Raw genomic sequence first — 25,721 nt, 5'->3', positions numbered from 1 at the left:
CTTCGCATTGCAGGAGGTGCAATCCCACCAAGATGGTAGAGCTTGTCTGTTGGCGTCAGTTTCAGACATCCAGTGACGAGCCTGCAGGTCTCGTTCAGAGCAATGTCGACCTGTTTAGTGTGGGTAGAGTTGTACCAGACACTGCTTGCATATTCGCCTGCTGGGAAGCAAACTGCTAGTGCTGTGGTCATCACTACCTCTGGCTTTGCGCCCCAGGAGGAGTTCGTTATTTTCCAAAGAATATTATTTCTACCGCTCACCTTCATTTTGGTTTTAAATAGAGGTGGAGCCCCTCCACGCCCACACCGGCATGATGGCCAACACAAAAGGTCTACTGCCATCTCTGCATAGGGGTTAGTATTCACTAAAGTGAGGTGTCGCAGGATGTGGGTACTGCGATGTTTGCATACGTCTGGTTAGGATTAACCATTAATACGTGCTCATCTGGAGATAGATTGGTCGAAATCTGACGAAGGGTAGTGGTTTGAAGGGCAGAGGAAAAGAAGTGCCAAAGCAAGAGCCAAGGGAAAAAAACCTCTGCGAAAGTTAGGTCGGGTGGCAAGAGCAGTAGCGGTTGTCTTGCTGCCTGTGATAGGTTGTGCAAGGACAGGCTTTGTTAGTAGTGGGTATCATGCATGTCGATACCTTGACATTGTGCGTTTGTGCTGCTCGGCGGCTGTCGCTGGGTGCTGGTACAGAGTCCTCGTTCAGCGTCCTGCAACCTGCAACAGTTAGGTTTGTTATCGGTCTTGTGTCCGATAGGTCATATACCGGAGGCACAGTGTGAGGGAGTGTTGGCAGATTGTTCGTGCGTCTGTGGGCGAGCTCGTCGGTGTCCCTGCTGTGGCCTGTTGGTCGGCTCTAATAGCAGCTGGTAGTTAGCAGTCAGTGTTGCTGATATGCAGGGGCTTACCGGCGTTTGTCGCTGTTTGCGTATGTTAGTTTACCATAGGTGGTTATGCCCTAGCTAGCAGTGTCTTTGGCCGCTTGTCTTTCCACCTGTGGTTGTTCATTTTGGTGTTAATAGAGTGCTGTTTATACGTCAGAGCCCTGTCTAGGGTTACTCCTAGGTATTTGGGGTTAACGCAGTGTTCGAGGAGTGTGTCCTTCCAGAAGACATGCAGCTTGCGGGATGCCTGCTTGTTACAGAGATGGAAGGCGCAAACTTGTGTTTTGCTAGGGTTCGGCTTGAGTTGATTGTCGGCGTAGAACTGAGCACGTCTAGCGCATCCGTGAGCTTTGTCTCAACATCCTGTCAGGAGTCACCCTGTACGGCCATAGCACGGTCATCGGCGTAGATATAGTTTTCCGTACCAGCTGGCAGTGGTTGACGTTGGTGTATATGTAAAAAAGTAAGGGTGTCAGTACGCTGCCCTGAGGGATACCATTTTTCTGGGCCCGCCACCTGCTATGCATCCCTTGGAATTCCACAGAGAACCTACAGTTCTCTAACAGACTTCTAACTGTGGATGTGAATTTAAAGTCCCTGGTAATAGCATACAGCTTCTTCATTAGCAGACGTAAGTTGACGGTGTCATATGCGGCTGTCAAGTCTATAAAGGCGACACCGGTTATTTTCCGGTTCTCATAGCCGTCTTCAATCAGCTGCGTGAAGTTAATTACCTGAGATGTAGTGCTTTTCCCTGGGCAGAAACCTGCTTGTTGGGGGATTAGGTAGGGTTCTATGGCACTGGAGAGGCGATCCTGGAGTATTCTTTCAAAGATTTTAAAGATATAGCAGAGAAGTGATACGGGTCGGAATTTTCTGGGGTCATCAGCATTTTTGCCTGGTTTTAAAATGGCAATAACTTTAGCCTTCCTCCAGATTGTGGGAATCTGACCTGTTTCCATGCAATTGTTAAACAGTTTCAGTAGCCATTGTTGAACGTTGGGACCAAAGTGTTTAATCTGTTCAACAAAAATCCCTTCCAGGCCCGGGGCATTCCTTAGCTTGCATTTCGCTATGGCTTTGTCCAGATCTGCCATTGTGAGAGGGGTGGCCAGAGTTGAATTTTCTTGGTGTTCAATCCTGTCTATTTTGGTCTCCGACTTTCTGATTTTGGTGTCGGGTTTCCCATTCTTGAGAAGCTGGTGGGCTATTTGGTCGGCTGTGACGGGAGCATGTCCTGGAGAGAAAGTCGGGTCATTGTTGAGATGTTTAAGGAGTGTCCAGGCTTTCTGACTGCTCCTTTTCATGTCCAATTCCTCTATTGTCCTCAGCCATTTCTCTCTCCTGGTTTTAGCTAGTGACTCGGTTAGCTGCTCGCCCGCAGTGATAGTTTCCGCGGATAGAGGGTTTGCGTCAAACAGTGTCAGGTATTGCTGCAACTGATCCTCTAATTCTGGTGTAAGGCCTTCAACATAATTGCTTCTGCATCCTCTAGGGATCAATTGCTTGGAACACCACTGCACAGCCTTCACGAAATTGTCATAGAATCTTGGTTCAGGTGGTAGGTTGTTTACAGAATCTTCCATGAGGTTTTGAAAGGTTGACCATTCTGCTTTCTTAAAATTGTACCTACGGCGAAAAGGTACGCTATGGGGTTTAACAACAGATGTGATCTGGCACATTATTGGACGGTGCTGGGTGTTTGGTATTGGTGAGCAAACTCCTTTTGAGCATTGGGACGTTACTTGGTGGCTAACGAAGATGAGGTCCGGGGTGTAACCTCTCCCCCATCTGCTACTGTTGTAGGAAGCAGGCAGTTTATTGTCATGTATCAATTTTAGGTTGTTTAGTTCGGCCCAGCAGATCACAGCAGTGCCATTGTCGTCGTCTTCTTGGTAGCCCCACTGCATACTGTGGCTGTTGAAATCACCGATTACAAAATTAATTCTGTCTTTATTAAAATTGTTTATGTTGGAGCTGGAAAAGTCCACAGTTGGTGGTTTGTACACTGATGTAACAGTGCAGTCACTAAGTTCAATGGTTAGCACTTCAGTATCATTGATGTCGTTTATACTGCTTGAAAGGATCTGTATGTTTGGCCTGGTAAAGATTGCACTGCCATACTGTCGGTGTGGCCTTTCAGCTACTAGTCACATGCCGTTTATCTTGGGTCTTTTGAGTGTGCTATCTCTGTGAGTTTCTTGTAGACACAGGACGTCACATTTCTTTTTCTGACAGAGGTCCTGTAGTAGACGTTCTTTGCATGCAGACAGGCCTTCAGTATTTACAGAGATAATCGTCAGTGCTGGGCCTGATAAGGTCCTTTTCTGTAGGATTGTCATGTTGCTTCTGGAGTGAAAGGATCAGCCGGTATACAACCGCCCAGGGGATGCCCGAGTATTACGTTAGGTGTTCCACAGGGTTCGATCATCGGTCTCCTTCTGTTCTTGATTTATGTGAACGGCTTTCCTTCTTGTCTGAAACAAGAACCTAAACTGACACTGCTTGCTGATGATACAAGCATCATTATTAATCTAGTAAAAGGAACTCCAATAGAAAATGATACAAATAATGTCTTTGGAAAAGTTATGGATTGGTTTTCTGTGAATGGGCAGTTCCTTCAATAAATATAACACATCAACAGAAGTCAGTAGCTTGGGTAGAGCATACTAAGTTTTTGGGTGTACGTGAAGATGAGAATATCAATTGGAAAATTCATATTTTGGATCTCCTAATGTGACTAGGTTCAGCAACTTTTGCAATCAGAATAATTGCCAATTTTGAGGATATAAAAATTAGCAAGCTAACACATTTTTCATACTTTCAGTCTCTGGTGTCACACACAATAATATTCTGGGGTAACTCAACATTTAGGCAAAAAGTATTCACTGCTCAAAAGAAAGTAGTTAGAATAATGTGTGGGGTTCATAGTCTCACATCTTGTAGGCATCTGTTTAAAGGTTAGGGATTCTTACGACAGCCTCACAGTACATTTACTCAGTAATGAAATTTTTTCTCAACAACATGGACCAGTTTAAAAACAACAGAAGAAAGAAAGACTTAAACTATCCTCTACTTATCTTTGGCACAAAAAGGGGTAAAACATGATGCTGTAAAACTTTTCTATAAATTATCAGACAGCATTAATAATTTCAAAAATAAATTGAAATCATTTCTCCTCCTTCTACACCATAGATGAATTCTTGAACAGGAATAAATAAATCTATGGGTATAATATATGCATTTTGTGCCATTTAAGAGAATGGGTTAGGTAAAAAAAACCTTGATTCATGTGTGCATTTCGTATGCACTTCACACAATCCACATCATAATGGTTTACATGTGATTGATCAATGGAACATGTAACTAACTAACTAATTGCTACATAATGCTGCCATGTATTGTGTTGTTATCTGATAAGCAAGTGACACACAGGAACCACATGAAAAATTTCTCTGTAGTCTCTCAATCTCAAGATTTCCCTTTCATGCACCAATACAACTATAACTCCTATTACTGTTGCACATTAGGATCTCTATGTTATCTCTCAAGATAAAATAATGGTTCCTTGTAGAAGGCCACTACATAACAGAGATATGACCAAATTAAAGGCATTTTAGTTGATCTTTGAAGACATCACATCAGAAACTCTGAAATATTCCTTGAAGTAATAAACAAATTAAAGTTGGCCCATGCACTAATTTGATCAGCCTGGATTTGATCTCGCTGTTTACAAAATTCCTTATGGAAAATACATTGTAGCTTAGCTACTGAAAGGCCATTCCTCCTGAGACTATGAAGACATTTTATGTAAACCATCTAATTAATTAATTATCTACGAACACAATGGTGAACATCAGGTAAGTATTAAATATAAGTGGATAGTGTCTTTGATGGTTCCAGTGTGCGTATTTAATAATCTGTACTTCACAGCAAGAACATGAGTATTCAGGGATGCACAATATGAACAAAATACATTCAAAGTTTCATCCATTGTGATTTTTGTAGGCTTATTTGTAACTCTGGTAACAGAATTTGATTTCTATGTCTGCAAGAAGCAGCAGTATTACTTTTGGAATTAGTAGTTACTGTGCTTTCAATGTTTTCACATCTGTTCCCAGTGTAGCATATCATCACAAATATCATAACTTCTTGGAAGATGAAAACTTGGTAGGCCTACTGGATCAGAAGTAGGAATTGAGACACCTGCCTTTCACAGGCAAGTGCTCTACTCACTGTGCCATCCAAGTACAATACCGAACCCACTATCACAGCTTTACGTCCACTAGTGTCTCTCTCATACCATTCACACTCTCTGCTGCAGAGTGCAGATTCATTCTGGATACATAAATGTTGATCATGAGATACCTGAGCTTTACATTCAAAATTACTTTCAGTGTGTAAAATAAGGGTGACCTACAGCTGACTGATGTGTGGAGCCTACAAACATGTGAACAGGAAACACAATTCAAACTAGCTTTAAAGCTCTTTCTCTCTTTCTAGTAAGAGTACACACACTGCACAGACATCCAAACATACACATCTGTAGCCATGCTAGATTACTATATCCTGTGGTCACAAGAGTGTGCATTTGGGTGTCCATGCCATTATTTGTATGACTGTGTGTACTCATACTAGAAGAAGAGCAAGATCTCAAAAGCTGATATGAACAGCATTTCCTGTTACATATTTCTATACTCCACACATCAGTCTGCCATAGGAGAGTGGGTACCTTTTCCTTATCTTATATATTGTTCTGTCCATGTGTTATGGACAGATAATAAATAAATCCAGAAACTTCCCAAATTACTTTCAGTCTTCCCTTGTATGACAAGTTTCTACACTCATCTTGTGTTGCAAGCACGTAATTGTAGACTACTCTGCACTAAAACATGACACAAATTATACATTTCCTCAGTTAAAAAAAAGCTAACAGCTTATCTTTTGAAATGATTCTGGGTTTCTCTTTAATCCACATTGGAGGCTAAACACTACAATTTACAGCCTCAGTGGTATTACTCTGTCTTAGACACATTTGAACTTCCATGTTTCTTCTTGCAATACCCTTTTTTCTTTCCTTTATAATTTTAATTTCATCTTATAGTTAATGTAATGCATACAACAGTTTTAATAAAATAACTGCATACTGTCACATATTGTGATTAATTGTCACTTAAATGGTTGTATATCTACATTGTAAAATGTAAGGTGACTGGTCTAGGGAGGGTACAGTGGCCATATCTAGGCAGGTTAGCAATTAATAAATATTCTTCCATTTTTATAATTATAGTGAAATACTGTGTATGCCATTCCTATATCATTATTCTTTAGGAATGGAGTCCTCAGATGTAGAAAATGTTCTGGTGCATTTATGAAGCTTGTTGACATATGTATGTATATGTTGATATAGATAGCGCCAAATATATCAGATGAAGATTTTCCTGAAGGGTCTCGCAAGGATGCGAGGAATTATTGCCGCAATCCAACAAATGCTTCTCGTGGGCCCTGGTGTTACACACTTGATTCTGATGTTCCATATGAAGAGTGTGATGTTCCCCTCTGCTCTTCCAAAGGTAACTACTGCATATACTTCTCTTCAACACCTGAGTCACTAACTCAGTGACAGTCTCATAAACTGCATTTGGTGACATATCCATGCATTGTTATTGGTGTTCTGTATGAAATACATAGGTGACATTCTAAACCATCTCTACTCTGCTGTTGTGCTGACAGTCTACTGCATTTTTACTTTTATTGTTAGGGGCATCACCCTTGATTGTCTAGATAGTAAATGCCTAAACTTATCCAAATGTAACGAATTATGATTTTAAATTACTGACAATGATGATCACATAAATACCAGCATATGGAAAGAAAGAAAATCTGCTGTAAATGAATATTAAGAGAAATGTCGTTATACATGAGGATTCCAATACTGAGGTGGGGAAGTGATCAAATGGTCTCAGAAACTGACGTACAGCCGAGAGACCCGTGTGCTGACCACATGCCCCTCCATATCCACATTCAGTGATGCCTGTGGGCTGAGGATGACATGGCGGCCAGTCACTACTGTTGGGCCTTCATGGCCTGTTTTGAAGGAGTTTAGTTTTTAAGTGATCAAAAACAAAGCAACGTAATGAAGAAATTTTGTACTTTTACAACACAAAGACATCAATATCTGCATCTACAGGAGCAGCTGTTTGGCAGTAAAATGCATATGACAACAGTACCAATATTAATAAACACAGCTATAATAGGCAGATTATTCGAACTCAAGTGTCTGATACTGTATGTATCTTCTAGTTATGTAAATGTAGGAACCTGAAGTCAAGTAAGGATCATCAGTAAGCAGGACAAATACACTTTCAAAATCAGATGAATTAAGTAACTGTACAATGAACCATTTTGAAATTGGTACATAAATAATTATTGCTCATTTCACAATAACTGATTCCTGGTTTTGAGCTCCTTTTGTGGCTCCATCTTATGATGACAATTGGCATGACACAACTCTCCAGAATCATGAAAGTGCCTTCTTTCATGTGATAAATGAATAATATAATTTGGTTGAAAAGGTGGTGATATGCTTGAATATACACTCCTGGAAATTGAAATAAGAACACCGTGAATTCATTGTCCCAGGAAGGGGAAACTTTATTGACACATTCCTGGGGTCAGATACATCACATGATCACACTGACAGAACCACAGGCACATAGACACAGGCAACAGAGCATGCACAATGTCGGCACTAGTACAGTGTATATCCACCTTTCGCAACAATGCAGGCTGCTATTCTCCCATGGAGACGATCGTAGAGATGCTGGATGTAGTCCTGTGGAACGGCTTGCCATGCCATTTCCACCTGGCGCCTCAGTTGGACCAGCGTTCGTGCTGGACATGCAGACCGCGTGAGACGACGCTTCATCCAGTCCCAAACATGCTCAATGGGGGACAGATCCGGAGATCTTGCTGGCCAGGGTAGTTGACTTACACCTTCTAGAGCACGTTGGGTGGCACGGGATACATGCGGACGTGCATTGTCCTGTTGGAACAGCAAGTTCCCTTGCCGGTCTAGGAATGGTAGAACGATGGGTTCGATGACGGTTTGGATGTACCGTGCACTATTCAGTGTCCCCTCGACGATCACCAGTGGTGTACGGCCAGTGTAGGAGATCGCTCCCCACACCATGATGCCGGGTGTTGGCCCTGTGTGCCTCGGTCGTATGCAGTCCTGATTGTGGCGCTCACCTGCACGGCGCCAAACACGCATACGACCATCATTGGCACCAAGGCAGAAGCGACTCTCATCGCTGAAGACAACACGTCTCCATTCGTCCCTCCATTCACACCTGTTGCGACACCACTGGAGGCGGGCTGCACGATGTTGGGGCGTGAGCGGAAGACGGCCTAACGGTGTGCGGGACCGTAGCCCCGCTTCATGGAGACGGTTGCGAATGGTCCTCGCCGATACCCCAGGAGCAACAGTGTCCGTAATTTGCTGGGAAGTGGCGGTGCGGCCCCCTACGGCACTGCGTAGGATCCTACGGTCTTGGCGTGCATCCGTGCGTCGCTGCGGTCCGGTCCCAGGTCGACGGGCACGTGCACCTTCCGCCGACCACTGGCGACAACATCGATGTACTGTGGAGACCTCACGCCCCATGTGTTGAGCAATTCGACGGTACGTCCACCCGGCCTCGCGCATGCCCACTATACGCCCTCGCTCAAAGTCCGTCAACTGCACATACGGTTCACGTCCACGCTGTCGCGGCATGCTACCAGTGTTAAAGACTGCGATGGAGCTCCGTATGCCACGGCAAACTGGCTGACACTGACGGCGGCGGTGCACAAATGCTGCGCAGCTAGCGCCATTCGACGGCCAACACCGCGGTTCCTGGTGTGTCCGCTGTGCCGTGCGTGTGATCATTGCTTGTACAGCCCTCTCGCAGTGTCCGGAGCAAGTATGGTGGGTCTGACACACCGGTGTCAATGTGTTCTTTTTTCCATTTCCAGGAGTGTATTTACATGAAAGTGTGCTTTTTTGGGTGTTGTGTTGGGAACAGTCAAATTCTAAAAGCAATGCTGTCCAACTGTATTTTTGAGAACAATCTCCTGTGCACAATTTGTCTATCCACTGAAGATCTTTTGTTGGTTTCTGGGTTGTTGTTTTGCCAAAATAAAGGTGGATGTAGATTGTTGGAATCTGCAGTATATGGAAACATATGAACAAGACAAAAAGTTTAAATTCAAGGTCTGTTGTTGTTTTTCACAAATGTTAAGGAAGCTCAGGATAACTGGACCCTAGGGGTAAGTGGGCCATGGTGTGTTTCCCAAGGAATGATGGATATTTAATCCTCATAGTGTTGCCAGAACTCAATTAAGTGATTTACTTTTGTGAAACAACACACTGAATCTAATTTACAAACATCTGTTAGGGAGGTTGAGATTTGACTGGTTGTCACAACAACACACGTAAATGTTTATTTTTTATCTACTGCTTTTACATTGTACTAGACAGTATAGGTTTCACTTTGAGTGGCTTTTCCAGACTCTACTGTTAATGTTTTACTACTGACATCGGTGGCACAGTTGCCCCCTACAGATGGATGAAATGGTGCAACTGGCTGATATGCTTGGGCCTCTGCAGCTAACGACCCATGCATGTCCCAACTGTAACACCACAACATGGAAACTACAACTGAAACGGGCATGTAAGCCTCAGTACTGAATGTTGGCACAATTACAGAGCATTGCATGGTCAGATGAATCCCAATACCTTTTTCATCTTGCAGATGGGAGGGCATCAATCTGTCATCTTCTGGGGGAACAGCTACTTGACACCTGTACTGCTCGAGGGAGACAAGCTGGCTGTGGCTCCATTATGTTCTGGGGAACATTCATATGGATGTCCATGGGTCCAGTGGAGCTTATACAAGGCACCAAGATGGCCAACGAGTATCATACACTGGTTGCACCCCTTCATAATGATCATGTTTCCCAACAGCAGTGGCACTTTTCAACAGGATAAAGTGCGATGTCATAAGCTCAGGAACATCATGGAGTAGTTTGAGGAACACAGAGGCAAGTTCCAATTGATGTGCTGGCCGCTCAACTCACAAGATCTGAACCCAATCGAACAAATCTGGGATGAGATTGAATGTGGTGTCAAAGCTCGTCACCCTCATCCCTGAAATTTGTGGAAATCAGGTGACTTGTGGATGCAGATGTGGTGTCAGATCCCTCTAGCAAGCTACCATGGCCTCATTGCTTCACTGCTTCCATGCCATGATATGTCACTGCTGTTACCTGAGTCAAAGTTAGTAGCTATTAGGTAGGTGGTCATAACGTTCTGGCTGGTTAGAGCACTTGCAGTGCTTAAAACCTGAAGCAAGCACTAGATGATGTTAAAATAGAAATAAGTAGTTTTTGACAACATCCTTTGTACCACATTAAAGAATTATGTTAATGGTACACAATGCGGGGCCACCCGCGTTGCCACCCACGATACCCCTGCCAGACAGCCCACATGCTATTCATTAGTTTATTTCGTCAGTCAACTCGACTGAATCGAGTTATTGGGTAGTTGTACTTTCTTATGTAGCAAGTGCATCCATATCATCATACTTCATATGTTCCTGCCTGGCTCATAGATAGCTAACACATACCTAGGAGAAAAGTCATGGCCATTCTAGTGATCTTGATATGTTATTCTGTCTGGCATTTGTTCAAGGAAAGTCACGAATGTTGCACTGTTTTTTTGTTCAGAGAACCTTCAATACATAGCATTTTAAATATGAACTATTTGCCAAATAGGAAGCTAGTACACATTCAGAAGCAGAAATATTAAGACTGAAGAATGAATAAGTAAAAAGTCCTCGTTGTAGCAAATGCAAGTGTGAACTAGTCAAGAGTTAGAGTGATCAGTTGATTGTATTCTGTTATGAAAGCATTGTCTGTTTGTCCAAGCTCTGACTATCATACATGGCACATGCTGTACAAAATATTTGCTTGTCTTTCTGCATCTATTGCTACAGTACAAAGAAGTTTTTCAATGTTGTGGCATACAAAAAAATGGCTGTAACATGTGATATGACGAATTTTAGGATGGAAGAGTAATGCCTTGGACGTGGGAGTATGCATTTGAATGTACATGTTATTACTTGAAAAAAGGCTAGTGCTCAAAAGCTAATGTTAATGCTGTTTTTCTGTTAAGTGTCAAGTGCTCCATGCATCAACCCACCTAGAGTTCATCATTTAAGGAAGAGAACCACAATTGTAACTTTTTTATATGATATAATAGCATTGTCTTGTGTATGTGTATAATCAGTTTATTAAACTTTGCATGTGACTTGATTTATTTATTTATTTTATCCATCTTTCAGCACCTACATGCAATCGATGTCGTCAGAAGAGTTACAGCTATTTGTACATTATGTTTTGCATACCAAAATATTACATAGTAAAAATATAGCAATGTTGTAAACTATTAGCTTACAACAGCCTCTACACCTAGATCCATACATAACAGTAAGCCATAATTTATCAGCATTAACATGCAATCAATGTTGTCAGAAGTATTATAGCTATTTGTACATTATGTTTCATATAGCAAAAATATTACATGGAAAAAAAAAGATAGTGCTGTACCCTATTAGCTTATAGCTAGCTGCGTCTACATCCATAACTATACATAATAGTAAGCCTTAGTTTATCAATAAATTAGATCATCTTTTATTATGGTAAAAGTAAAGGTAGCTCAAGATATCTTTCCCGCCTCCTCCTTGAGGTTTTTCTGTATCAGCCACTGATCTCCAAAAGATGAAGAGGAGTCAGGAGACTTAAACTGAACAAGAGACAAAGACAGATTTGAGTTATTGTCAGATGATGTGCTGGATATTGTGATGTGTTATGCCCAACAAAACAACTACATTCCAGATTCAAAAATTAATGACTGGGCATTAATTGGGTTGTTATTGTTATTGTTTCTAGGACATTTTTGTGATCATTTCAATGTATAAATAATTTCTAAAAATGATATGGAAAGGACCAATTGCTGCTCACTGCATAAGGAGGTGTTGGCTTGCAGACAGGCACAGTGAAAAAGAAACCTAGAAATATTTAAGCTTTTGGATAAAATCCTTCTGAAGTAGAAACACACACATGCACACAAGTACAACTCACAAATATATGGCCACTGTCTCCAGGTGCTAAGACCTGACTGTGGCTGTGTTTGATGTGAGCAGCAGTGTAGCTGGGGTGTGTAGTGGAGTAAGGAAGAAGTGTGTAGTGGAGGGCGGGAGGGATAGCAAGATTGGTTTGGGGGAAGATGCTAGTGCTGCCTGAGGTAGTGTGCATGGATGTGGTGGGAAAAGGATAGGGTTGCTAGATGCAGCAGTGGGACACTGTGTGCCAGCCGAGGAAGGGAGGGGATAAAGAAGGGGAAAGGATTATGTGGGTTTGTTGGAAGGACAGAAGGTCCTTGCTTTGTGGCTCATATCCCTGCAATGCATCTAGGTGCAAGACCACTACCAAACATCCTCCTACTACCACCTACTCCAGTCCTCTCATGGGCATCTCCTGCCCCATCAAAGACAGAACCACCTGTGGAACCAGCCATGTGATAGATCAGCTAAGCTGCAAGCTAGGAATGTGTGTTACATGTGGTGGTCCTTGGAGTCTCATTGGTGGAAATTCAGTTAGTTGCTGAAAATGGAAAAGTGCCCAGTAACATATAAAACAAAACCCTAAATAGTTTCAACAGATTTTTACTTTCACTGTCACTTTTTGACACTGTGGTAATCAGTCTCATATTTCACATAAAAGTTCATCACAGGAAGTCAGTTACCAAACCGTGCAAAACAGTTTCTCAGTGGCAAAACGATTACAGTATCCTTTTAATGATGTCATGAAACTGGTTTCAGTTGTTACAGGCAATGAAACATTACACTTATTGTTAGAATAGCACAAGTAAATAAATTAAATGCTTGTATTGTTGACATAATACTCCTCAAAAGTCTGAAGTTGTTCGAGAACAAATCAAAGAGGTTCATGAAAAATATTACAACTTAATAATATTATGAAAAGGAAAGTTGCTACTCACCATATAGCGGAGATGCTGAGTCGCAGATAGGCACAACAGAAAGACTCTCATAATTAAAGGTTTTATCCATTAAGGCCTTTGTCAACAATAGACACACACATGCACACACAAACACTTACACAAATGCAAATCACACACATACGCAACTGGTTTCACTGGTGGCTCTGTCTTTGATGGGGCAGGAGATGCCCATGAGAGGACTGGAGTAGGTGGTAGTGGGAGGATGCACCTAGATGCTTTGCAGGGATATGAGCCACAAAGCAAGGGCCTTCTATCCTTCCAACACACCCACATAATCCTCTACCCTTCTCCATCCCATTCCCTCACCTGCTGGCACACAGCCTCCCACTGCTGTCTGTAGTGCGTGTGAGCTGTGTTTGCACGAGTCTGTGTGTGTATGTGTGTCTGTTGTTGACAAAGGCCTTAATCGCCAAAAGCTTTAATTTTTAGAGTCTTTTTGTTGTGCCTATCTCCAACTCAGTATCTCTGCTATATGGTGAGTAGCAACTTTCCTTCTCATAATAATGTTACATTCCATCAAGCATTTTCCATTGTTTGATATTACAACTTAATACACAGGTTGGTAGCACATCCAGAATTTTAAGCTACACAAATTTTATATGATTACTTGCCAACTGCAGCCTTGTCGTAAGTGGTAGCACCTTCACATTCGAGTGCTGACTGATTATTTTGGGGTGGGGTCGGTGTAACAGAAGCTGGGGTTGATATATTTGTCGATTTCGGAAACTAAACAATCATTTGAAAAATGGCTAGGTTAGATTTTTTTTCCATTCTGAATGGAGTTTGTACCAAGACAGTAATGTGGATTGTAAAATACGTTGAAGATTAATAAATTTTTAAGATACATATAACCATCTTATGGGTCTGCTTTGGGAATACCTTAGTTACAAGTATGGTGGCTATCTTGAAAATGATTTTACATTATAATAAATTATGTAGTATCTTAAGTAGTTGCTTAATCAATTAATGAAGTATGCTGTCTTGTTCCTAAAAATTGGAGTACCAAAAGTACAGTGTCAAAGTTCAGAATCTAACAAGCACAGAAGCAAAATATACCATAAAAAAAATAATGGTATAGAACTTTACTATTAATCATTTCATAAGTTAATTAGTTTCAATTACTTTAAAGTTTGTTATTAAAGACATGGACTGCCAGCCTTTTTAATGGCATATGTCACTTTATCCAAATATTCTGATTAGCGCACTAGGTACTGCACATGACGAACAGTAGTTTTAATTTCAGTTAGCTGTATCTTGTAATCAGTAAAGCTGTCATGTGAACTATGCTCACTTATGAAATTAGCACACTCAAAATAACAATTTGGGTAATAAATTTAAGCTGGGGAAAGCTCAGTTAACCATTTGAAATTTTTATGTAAGTGTCACGTATCGTGTAAGTAGCCTGTATTGGAAATAAAATAAAAATTAAAAAAGAAATTGGTTATTTATGCGAATAGAAAACATGACAGGTGAGGAGATTCCACATTGCTATGTCACGCACTATGCCACTTCCTACATTTGCTTGTCAACTAACAAGTTATTTGTCCACATGAATGGCCACTGCCAAACTGTGGTAGTATTATAGAACTTATAATCTATTATAATTCCAGTAGAAGTCAAAATATGTAACACCTCGGGTATTAAAAAATGATTAGCACTACAATTTTTTGTGTTGAGAGGAACCGCTTACTGAACAAATGAATACAGATTATATTAAAGATATTCCCTGCCAATGTGTACGCACTTTTGCCATCATTATGGTGGCTTCCGTATTTGTATAGCAAACCATTGTTGGGGGTGTCCCAGCACCGCTAGTGGACAACTGCATGAAGTTTGCTATTGGTGATGAACTTCTTACCATGTATGACCTGTTTCATTGGATTGAATAGGGATTAGTGACCAGGAGCCAGGACCAGCAAATATAGAGGAGGTGGCAGCACATGGTGGCTATGATCTGGTGACTGGCACATTGTCTTGTTGGAACAGAATGCCATGACTCCATTTTCCATTTTAACATTGTTGAATGCATCAGCAGAGTTGGTGCAGTGAACTGCAGTACCAAACACTGTTGAGAGTCATATTGGACGGGGGAGAAGGGGGGGGGGGGGGGGGGGAGCCAATCCACCAGCAGTATCCCATCATGATCCCAGAACATAGCCAGCATTTGTTTCTGCATGAATAGCCCTGGCTGTGACTTCTTGGGATGAAGGTTCTCGGTATGCTTGTGCTCATAGACTGGCATCTATTTTCTGGAGTCTTGTGGGAGAAGAATGGCTCATCAGTGATGACCAGACGTTCAGAGAACTGTCTGAATCTGCACTGTACTATTGCACCAACTGTTGGCCTATCTCTACACACTTCTGTTTCTGCACAATGATGAGGGAATGGGGCACCCAGTGTGCATCCATTGTACACATGTTCCCTGTTGCCTTCTCATGTCCATCAAACAGTATTTGCCTGTACCCCTTTATTGAGTCACTGACAAGAAGGGCATTGTTTGGTTTGTGTGCAGTTCCTGGACATCTTTGAAATCTGATGTCTGATGAAATATGGATCTTTGACTTGGTGCTGTTTCTCCACAAAAGGTTACTAAAATCTTGTTGATGTCTGAAGCAGTCACTCTTTCCCTCCAGAAAAACAACACTGTCCACCTTTGCCCATGCTTATTTGCTTCCATGTTGTTTTATCGAGGTCCATCAGTGTACTCTTAAGCCAGAACAAGTGGTGCTGCAATGCACCACCTATGGGAAGCAACAACACTATCTGGTGACAGTAGACAGTACTGTAGTCTATTCTCGCACAAACATTGGCACACAATTCAAACTGCTGCTTTGCGAGAGTCGTTGGGAGAAGTGCCAATCCATATTGAATTAAAATTAAATAATTCTTTAAGATGATAGATTTGACCCCTGGCTCCAGGTTAGAGTATTATGTGTGTAACAGTAGTAAAATCAATAGTGAATCTCAGCTCTGTTTACCTTTTTGTGAGCAGTTTTATCCAGGTAGACAAACAGAAAAGTGTTGCCTGTGACAGTATCTTTTTTTTCTGCTTTTTTTCCTTGCTTTGCAATATGGCAAAAGGCTTGCCTCTTTTCTGTTGGTTAATAAGTCAATGAAGTTAAAAAATCTGTGCATTGGTATGATATAATTTTTCAAAGTTGCCTGTTACAAAATTTATCTTCTCAGAGAACGCCAGGCAAAGTCTGAGAAAACTGCTACAACTCATGATGAAAACTCCATCTCTCGTGGCAGCTGAAGTACTCACAGCCACAGTAAGATTTTCTGGAAACACTTTCAGAATGAGAAGGTTGAACAACAGTGGCAGTATGATATCTTCTTATTAATAAACTGGTGGCACAGGGAACATGTTTAACACACAAGCTGACAGCGAAATATTTCACATCATTCAGACCATGATAGTAGCAGATTCACCCAGTATTGTTAATATGCAAAGAAATCTCTATGCACTGGATTGATAAACACACTAATCGTTTTAAGAAGGTCCAGGGATCCAACATCGAATAAAAGTTCGTAGCTGATATTTACCTTCTTTTTCACAGGATAAATTTTTTTTCTTGATAATTGCGACTACAAGTTGTATCTCCTCTGCACTTCAAATTGTGTCTGTATGGAAACTATGTATCTGACCCCCAAAAAAACAATGTCCAATAGTCATTCCTTATCTCCAAAATTACAAAAGGCGTAGATGCTCTTTTTCACAGCAAAGAGCATTGTCAGCTCAATGACGGTAGTGCATCATTGCTGGAACTCACACCCTGAATATTACAATAAAATTAGTTAAGTGCTCTACTGTGTTACTAAGATGTATGTTTTTTTTTTCATTCACAACAATAAAAAACGTGTCTGTGTTGCACACACAAATTCAATAGGTAAGGCATCCTTTTCACTTCACATAACAGATATGATGCAAATAACATAAGCTCATTACTATACAGCATAGGACCATCAGTTAACATTATGTAGGGACATTACATGGCCCCTCTTGGTCACAAAACTTTTTTCAAAACAGTTATGTGATCACAACATCTATTCAAACAGATAAATTGGTGTAACATAATTTTCAATGTAATGAAGTTTCTAAACGGTTTGTTGGTGAATATTATGGTTACAAATAAAATCATTGAGTTGTATTACTTCCTTAACAACTCTCATTACCAGCATGCATAAATAACCATACTAACTTTCTTGGGAATGGATTTTACAATGGAAATGAGGCCCACCTATTTAGGTGCGGTTGGTGGAGGAAACTTGAGATCAAAACTCCCCTCTGGGCCTCGCCAGACTGGTTGTAATTATCATATTTAGTAAAAACACTGGAACTTTGATCCAAACGTATTGGTGTTCAGCATGACTACTGAAAAAAAAAATGTTACTCAGTTTGTACAGAACAAAAAATACAGGAAATCATTTAAATGTTCGCAGAACTGTTTAGAAGCTTTGAAAATAGAGTTAATCACACAATACAAGATTTATTTAACTGACAATCATGTTCTGAATATTATGTCGATAATGGTACAATGTCGACGGTGTAATGCTGATGGTGAGAAGCTGCAAGACATTGGGATGGAATGGTGGTTGGTGGTGATGGCTGGTCAGATGGTTGGATGCGAAGCTGTTAGTGAAGGACTGGATGGACTGGAGGCTGGGATGGAATGATTAACACCGCACAGTGCGAAGATCGAAGTTCTTGCGACGTACAACAAGGTACAAAAGAATGAGCAAGGACAAATTGGGTAACTACAGCGCAAAAAAAGTCTGCCTAACACAACAAAAACAACAACATCGTTGTCAGTCAACAACACTTCCATTGAAGTTCACTCATTTTAGAACACCAGTTCATGGCACACAATGGTGACATATTATCAACACATATCATAGGAAACAAATTACGTAACTTAAATAACTACTGTTTATAGATCATATAATTACACAAGCCATGACATACATGTAAAAAATACACAGAATTATTTATAGAACATTTTGAAATCCTTATCAGGGTAAACACCCTTTATTTTCAATGTCTTTGGATATGCCAACAGATATGCACCTGGATGTGGCAGTTTTATAATAACATATGGTCCTTTGCCACATCTTGGTCCTCTTCTCCAGAAGTGAAGATCTTGAATGAGATCTGAATAGTACCAAATCTCCAAAATTATAATATTAAAACTAAAAAACGCCATGACATCCTCAGCCCACAGGTGTCACTGGATGCGGATATGGAGGGGCATGTGGTTAGCACACCGCTCTCATGGCCATATGTCAATTTCCGAGACTAGAGCCGCTACTTCTCAATCAAGTAACAGAATGAGGTAACTGGTCACCTCATACTGCTGTGACAGTTTTAGAATCATTCAGAGAAAGTTCATGCTCAGTAGCAATAAAATACCCAGATCACCAATATTAGTTGGAGCTAACTTTAACCTATCAAGTATAGATTGGGAGACCTATTGATTCACTGTAGGCGGTACGGACATTCTTGTGAAGTAGGTTGAAAACATTTTCCAAAAACTGTCTTGAGCAGCTTGCTTAACAGAGTTCACACAATGGAAGTATTTTAGCCTGTGAAGAGGCCTTACCTTATCAACAATGCTAGTAAAGAGAGAGGAATTAGTGATCATGATGTCATCATAGTGACAAAAGAAACAAAAATTAATAAATATGTTAACAAGGCTAGAAGAGTATTGTTGCTAAAAAGAGCAGATAAGCAGTTATTAAGCTACAGCTTAGACAATGAATGGACATCATTCAGTTCCAGTGTGAGTTACATAGAGGGATTGTGGGCAAATTTTAAACTGATGGAAGTCACAGTGTGGAGGAATAGAAAAAAGTTAGTAAAAATTTATGAGTCAGTTAAAAGAGCAATACATGAAACATACAACCACTTCCATAATCAAACCTTAGAGAAAGATCTTGCTAAATCCTGAGAAAATTTGGCCCTACATAAAATTGCTGAGCTTGTCAAATGCTTCTGTCTGGTCACTTGTTGACCAGTCTGGTGTAGAAATAATTCATGCAGAGACTCTTACAAACATACCATTGTTCAATCTTCACATGGGCTACTGCATGAAGAACATAGTAATAGGCCTCCCTAGTGTAGAGAATCAACTGAAAGAGTTGAAAACAAATAAGCTGCCAGGTCCAGATGGAATCCCAATTCAGTTTTAGAGGAAGTAATTTGTGGCTCTGGCACTCTTCTTACCTTGTGTTGTCACAAATCTCTCTCCCCATGCAAAGGCCCAATTAATTGGACCTTGTAATCTTCCCCTCTCTCACATCAATTGTTGATTGTCTGTATCTTTATAGTTAACTTTTTTAATAAGCTTCAAGAGGAGTAAGATTTACAATAAACTTTTTACTTATTTTCTTTTCTTGTAGATGGCTCCAGATCTTCATGTCTAGGAGCTGATCCTTAAAGCTTAAATTTTTGCCACAATAGGTTCTCGTGGTTCCAATTGATGTAATAACTTATGAAGAATTGCTTGAGCAGTAATGTTTACTTTTATGTTGATTATATTCTCTCACATTTTTCTATGTCACACTGTCTTTACAATTTCCACTACAACAAAACTGAAAATTACATTGTTATTACCAAAGTTAAAAACACGCTCGATCACAGCGGAGGCATAACCACTAATAATCCATTCTGTGGGACTAAGAATATTCCAAAGAGTTTACAAACTTTCTTGCCAAATAACTTTCCACCAATTTATATCATTAATTTATAAATGAATCCAGAAATTAATTTAATAAATTGCATAATTAATTATAGAAATTTTAAGTATTCAAAATATTTCATAATTTCAAATGTTTATTGAAGAAAAGTAATTTTAACTGTACATTCAAAGCTAGCACTTATTGATTGTAACAACAAAAATAAAGACATTACATTTTAGCCTTAAATATAATACAACATGTATAAAACATTTGCAATTCTTGTTGAAAGATAGTTAAGATAATATTAAAATGTTTAAAAATTCGTAATTATTTTTGGTATCGACTACATCTGTTGTGGAAAAGTAATGCAGAATTCTTTAACATTTTCTCAGTTCAGGTATAATAAATTTCTTGGGGACAGAAAAGTACCTGTTCACAAATAAGCATGGATTTAGAAGGAGTTGCTTGTGTGAAACTCAGCTTGTCCTTTTGTCACAAGATATTGTGCACACTATGGATGAAGGGCAACAGGCAGATTCCACGTTCCTAGATTTCCACAAAGCATTTGACACAGTGTGCGACAGCAGACTGTTAATGAAGGTCTGAGCGTATGAATTAGGTTTTCAGATATATGAGTGGCTCAAAGGCTTCTTAAGTAATACAGTCCAGCACGTTGTCCTTGATGATGAGTGTTCATCAGAGACTAGTATATGATTGGGTGTGCCCCAGGAAAGTGTGATATGTTGTTGTTGTGGTCTTCAGTCCTGAGACTGGTTTGATGCAGCTCTCCATGCTACTCTATCCTATGCAACCTTCTTCATCTCCCAGTACTTACTACAACCTACATCCTTCTGAATCTGCTTAGTGTATTCATCTCTTGGTCTCCCACTACGATTTTTACCCTCCATGCTGCCCTCCAACGCTAAATTTGTGATCCCCTGATGCCTCAGAACATGTCCTACCAACCGGTCCCTTCTTCTTGTCAAGTTGTGCCACAAACTCCTCTTTTCCCCAGTTCTAATCAATACCTCCTCATTAGTTATGTGATCTACCCATCTAATCTTCAGCATTCTTCTGTAGCGCCACATTTCGAGAGCTTCTATTCTCTTCTTGTCCAAACTATTTACCGTCCATGTTTCACTTCCATACATCGCTACACTCCATACAAATACTTTCAGAAACGACTTCCTGACACTTAAATCCATACCCCATGTTAAGAAATTACTCTTCTTCAGAAACGCTTTCCTTGCCATTGCCAGTCTACATTTTACATCCTCTCTACTTTGACCATAATCAGTTATTTTGCTCCCCAAATAGCAAAACTCCTTTACTACTTTAAGTGTCTCATTTCATAATCTAATTCCCTCAGCATCACCCGACTTAATTCGACTATATTGCATTATCCTCGTTTTGCTTTTGTTGATGTTCATCTTATATCCTCCTTTCAAGACACTGTCCATTCCATTCAACTGCTCTGCCAAGTCCTTTGCTGTCTCTGACAGAATTACAATGTCATCAGCGAACCTTAAAGTTTTTATTTCTTCTCCATGGATTTTAATACCTACTCCGAATTTTTCTTTTGTTTCCTTTACTGCTTGCTCAATATACAGATTGAATAACTACAACCCTGTCTCACTCCCTTCCCAACCACTGCTTCCCTTTTGTGCCCCTCGACTCTTATAACTGCCATCTGGTGTCCGTACAAATTGTAAATAGCCTTTCGCCCCCTATATTTTACCCCTGCCACCTTTAGAATTTGAAATAGAGTATTCCAGTCAACATTGTCAAAAGCATTCTCTTAGTCTACAAATGCTAGAAACGTAGGTTTATCTTTCCTTAATCTTTCTTCTAAGACAAGTCGTAAGGTCAGTGTTGCCTCACATGTTCCAACATTTCTGTGGAATCCAAACTGATCTTCCCCGAGGTTGGCTTCTACCAGTTTTTCCATTCATCTGTAAAGAATTCACGTTAGTATTTTGCAGCTGTGACTTATTAAACTGATAGTTCAGTAATTTTCACATCTGTCAACACCTGCATTCTTTGAGATTGGAATTATTATATTCTTCTTGAAGTCTGAGGGTATTTCGCCTGTCTCATACATCTTGCTCACCAGATGGTAGAGTTTTGTCAGGAATGGCTCTCCCAAGGCCATCAGTAGTTCTAATGGAATGTTGTCTACTCCCGGGGCCTTATTTCGACTCAGGTCTTTGAGTGCTCTGTCAAACTCTTCACGCAGTATCGTATCTCCCATTTCATCTTCATCTACATCCTCTTCCATTTCCATAATATTGTCCTCAAGTACATCACCCTTGTATAGACCTTCTATATACTCCTTCCACCTTTCTGCTTTCCCTTCTTTGCTTAGAACTGGGTTTCCATCTGAGCTCTTGACATTCATACAAGTGGCTCTCTTTTCTCCAAAGGTCTCTTTAATTTTCCTGTAGGCAGTATCTACCTTGCCCCTAGTGAGGTAAGCCTCTACTTCCTTACATTTGTCCTCTAGCCATCCCAACTTAGCCATTTTGCACTTCCTGTCGATCTCAAATGGGTCTGAGCACTATGGGACTTAACATCTATGGTCATAAGTCCCCTGATCTCATTTTTGAGACGTTTGTATTCCATTTTGCCTGCTTCATTTACTGATTTTTTTTTATTTTCTCCTTTCATTAATTAAGTTCAATATTTCTTCTGTTACCCAAGGATTTCTACTAGCCCTCGTCTTGTTACCTACTTGATCCTCTGCTGCCTTCACTACTTCATCCCTCAGAGATACCCATTCTTCTTCTACTGTATTTCTTTCCCCCATTCCTGTCAATTGTTTCCTTATGCTCTCCCTGAAACTCTGTACAACCTCTGGTTTAGTCAGTTTATCCAGGTTCCATCTCCTTAAATTCCCATGTTTTTGCAGTTTCTTCAGTTTTAATCTACAGTTAATAAACAATAGATTGTGGTCAGAGTCCACATCCGCCCCTAGAAATGTCTTACAGTTTAAAACCTGTTTCCTAAATCTCTGTCTTACCATTACATAATCTATCTGAAACCTGTCAGCATTTCCAGGCTTCTTCCATGTATACAATGTTCTTTTATGATTCTTGAACCAAGTGTTAGCTATGATTGAGTTATGCTCTGTGCAAAATTCTACCAGATGGCTTCCTCTTTCATTTCTTACCCCCAATCCATATTCCCCTACTATGTTTCCTTCTCTCCCTTTTCCTAATCTTGAATTCCAGTCACCCATGACTATTACATTTTCGTCTCCCTTCACTACCTGAATAATTTCTTTTATCTCATCATACATTTCATCAATTTCTTCATCATCTGCAGAGCTAGTTGGCATATAAACTTGTACTACTGTAGTAGGCATGGGCTTCATGTCTATCATGGCCACAATAATGCATTCACTATGCTGTTTGTAGTAGCTTACCTGCACTCCTATTTTTTTATTCATTATTAAACCTACTCCTGCACTACCCCTATTTGATTTTGTATTTATCACCCTGTGTTCACCTGACCAAAAGTCTTGTTCCTCCTGCCACCGAACTTCACTAATTCCCACTATATCTAACTTTAACCTATCCATTTCCCTTTTTAAATTTTCTAACCTACCTGCCCGATTAAGGGATCTGACATTGCACGCTCCGATCCGTTACACGTCAGTTTTCTTTCTCCTGATAACGACATCCTCTTGAGTAGTCCCCGCCCGGATATCCAAATGGGGGACTATTTTACCTCTGGAATATTTTACCGAAGAGGATGCCATCATCATTTATCCATACAGTAAAGCTGCATGCCCTCGGGAAAAATTATTGCTGTAGTTTCCCCTTGCTTTCAGCCGTTCGCAGTAACAGCACAGCAAGGCCGTTTTGGTTAGTGTTACAAGGCCAGATCAGTCAATCATCCAGCCTGTTGCCTGTGCAACTACTGAAAAGGCTGCTGCCCCTCTTCAGGAACCACCCATTTGTCTGGCCTCTCAACAGATATCCCTCCATCCCTCTCATATTCTCTATGTGTGTAAATGATCTGACAAGCAGGGGAGCAGTAATCTCCATCTGTTTGCTGATGGTGCTGCATATATGGAAGGGGTCATCAATGGGTGACTGGAGGAGGATTTAGACAAAATTTCTAGTTGATGTGATGAATGGAAGCTTGCTCTAAATGTAGAAAAATGTAAGTTAATGGAGATCAGTAGAAAACAAAACAGTACTGTAATGTTCAAATACAGCATTAGTAGCATGTTGATATAGTCAAGTCAAGTGAACATCTTGGCAAACTGATATGAAATGGAGCAAGCACATAAGGATGACAGTAGGAAAGGCAAATGGTTGACGTTAGTTTATTGGGGAAATAGTAGGAAAGTGTAGGTCATCTATAAAGGAGACCACATACAGAATACTATTGCAACGTGTTCTTGAGTATGGCTGTAGTGTTTGGTATCCTCACCAGGTCAGATTAAAGGAAGATATCAAAGCAATTCAGAGGCATGCTGCCAGATATGTTACCGGTAGGTTTGATCAATATGCAAGTATTACAGAGAGGCATCAGGAAGTCAAGTGGGAATCCCCGGAGGGAGGATGTACTATTCACAAAATACTATTGGGAAAATTTAGAGAACCACCATTTGCAATTGACTGCAGAATGATTCTACTGTTACCAACATATATTTCATGTAAGGACTACAAAGATAAGAGAAATTAGGGCTCTCATGGTGGATTTTCCCTCTCTCTGTTTATAAATGGAACAGGAAACGAAAAGAGTAGTAATGGTACAAGGTACCCTCTGCCATGTGCCATACAATGGCTTGTGGAGTATGTATGTAGATGTAGATAAAGGTGTAGATGTGAGTCTCTATGTAAAAGATAAGCTAGTGTGAAAGTGTGAGAGTTTTTTTCTTCTGAAGAAGCGCTTTCCAAAAGCTGAAAATACACTCCTGGAAATGGAAAAAAGAACACATTGACACCGGTGTGTCAGACCCACCATACTTGCTCCGGACACTGCGAGAGGGCTGTACAAGCAATGATCACACGCACGGCACAGCGGACACACCAGGAACCGCGGTGTTGGCCGTCGAATGGCGCTAGCTGCGCAGCATTTGTGCACCGCCGCCGTCAGTGTCAGCCAGTTTGCCGTGGCATACGGAGCTCCATCGCAGTCTTTAACACTGGTAGCATGCCGCGACAGCGTGGACGTGAACCGTATGTGCAGTTGACGGACTTAGAGCGAGGGCGTATAGTGGGCATGTGGACGTACTGCCGAATTGCTCAACACGTGGGGCGTGAGGTCTCCACAGTACATCGATGTTGTCGCCAGTGGTCGGCGGAAGGTGCACGTGCCCGTCGACCTGGGACCGGACCGCAGCGACGCACGGATGCACGCCAAGACCGTAGGATCCTACACAGTGCCGTAGGGGACCGCACCGCCACTTCCCAGCAAATTACGGACACTGTTGCTCCTGGGGTATCGGCGAGGACCATTCGCAACCATCTCCATGAAGCTGGGCTACGGTCCCGCACACCGTTAGGCCGTCTTCCGTTCACGCCCCAACATCGTGCAGCCCGCCTCCAGTGGTGTCGCAACAGGCGTGAATGGAGGGACGAATGGAGACGTGTCGTCTTCAGCGATGAGAGTCGCTTCTGCCTTGGTGCCAAAAATCGTATGCGTGTTTGGCGCCGTGCAGGTGAGCGCCACAATCAGGACTGCATACGACCGAGGCACACAGCGCCAACACCCGGCATCATGGTGTGGGGAGCGATCTCCTACACTGGCCGTACACCACTGGTGATCGTCGAGGGGACACTGAATAGTGCACGGTACATCCAAACCGTCATCGAACCCATCGTTCTACCATTCCTAGACCGGCAAGGGAACTTGCTGTTCCAACAGGACAATGCACGTCCGCATGTATCCCTTGCCACCCAACGTGCTCTAGAAGGTGTAAGTCAACTACCCTGGCCAGCAAGATCTCCGGATCTGTCCCCCATTGAGCATGTTTGGGACTGGATGAAGCGTCGTCTCACGCGGTCTGCACGTCCAGCA

General features: G+C 41.2%; 1 protein-coding gene across 1 annotated transcript in view; it reads left to right on the top strand.

The window, feature by feature from the left end:
* Positions 1–25,721, top strand: part of LOC126416914 (uncharacterized) — a 306,432-nt gene that overhangs the window by 32,026 nt on the left and 248,685 nt on the right. The window contains exon 3 of the mRNA XM_050084797.1: positions 6,300–6,462. Within this exon, the coding sequence (XP_049940754.1) occupies positions 6,300–6,462 (163 nt within the window). The remainder of the gene's footprint in view (positions 1–6,299; positions 6,463–25,721) is intronic.

The sequence above is a fragment of the Schistocerca serialis genome, chromosome 8, assembly GCF_023864345.2.
Source record: "Schistocerca serialis cubense isolate TAMUIC-IGC-003099 chromosome 8, iqSchSeri2.2, whole genome shotgun sequence".
Classification (NCBI taxonomy): Eukaryota; Metazoa; Arthropoda; class Insecta; order Orthoptera; family Acrididae; genus Schistocerca; species Schistocerca serialis.
Note: the sequence above shows the minus strand (reverse complement) of the source record. Positions and strands in the feature narration are given on the sequence as shown.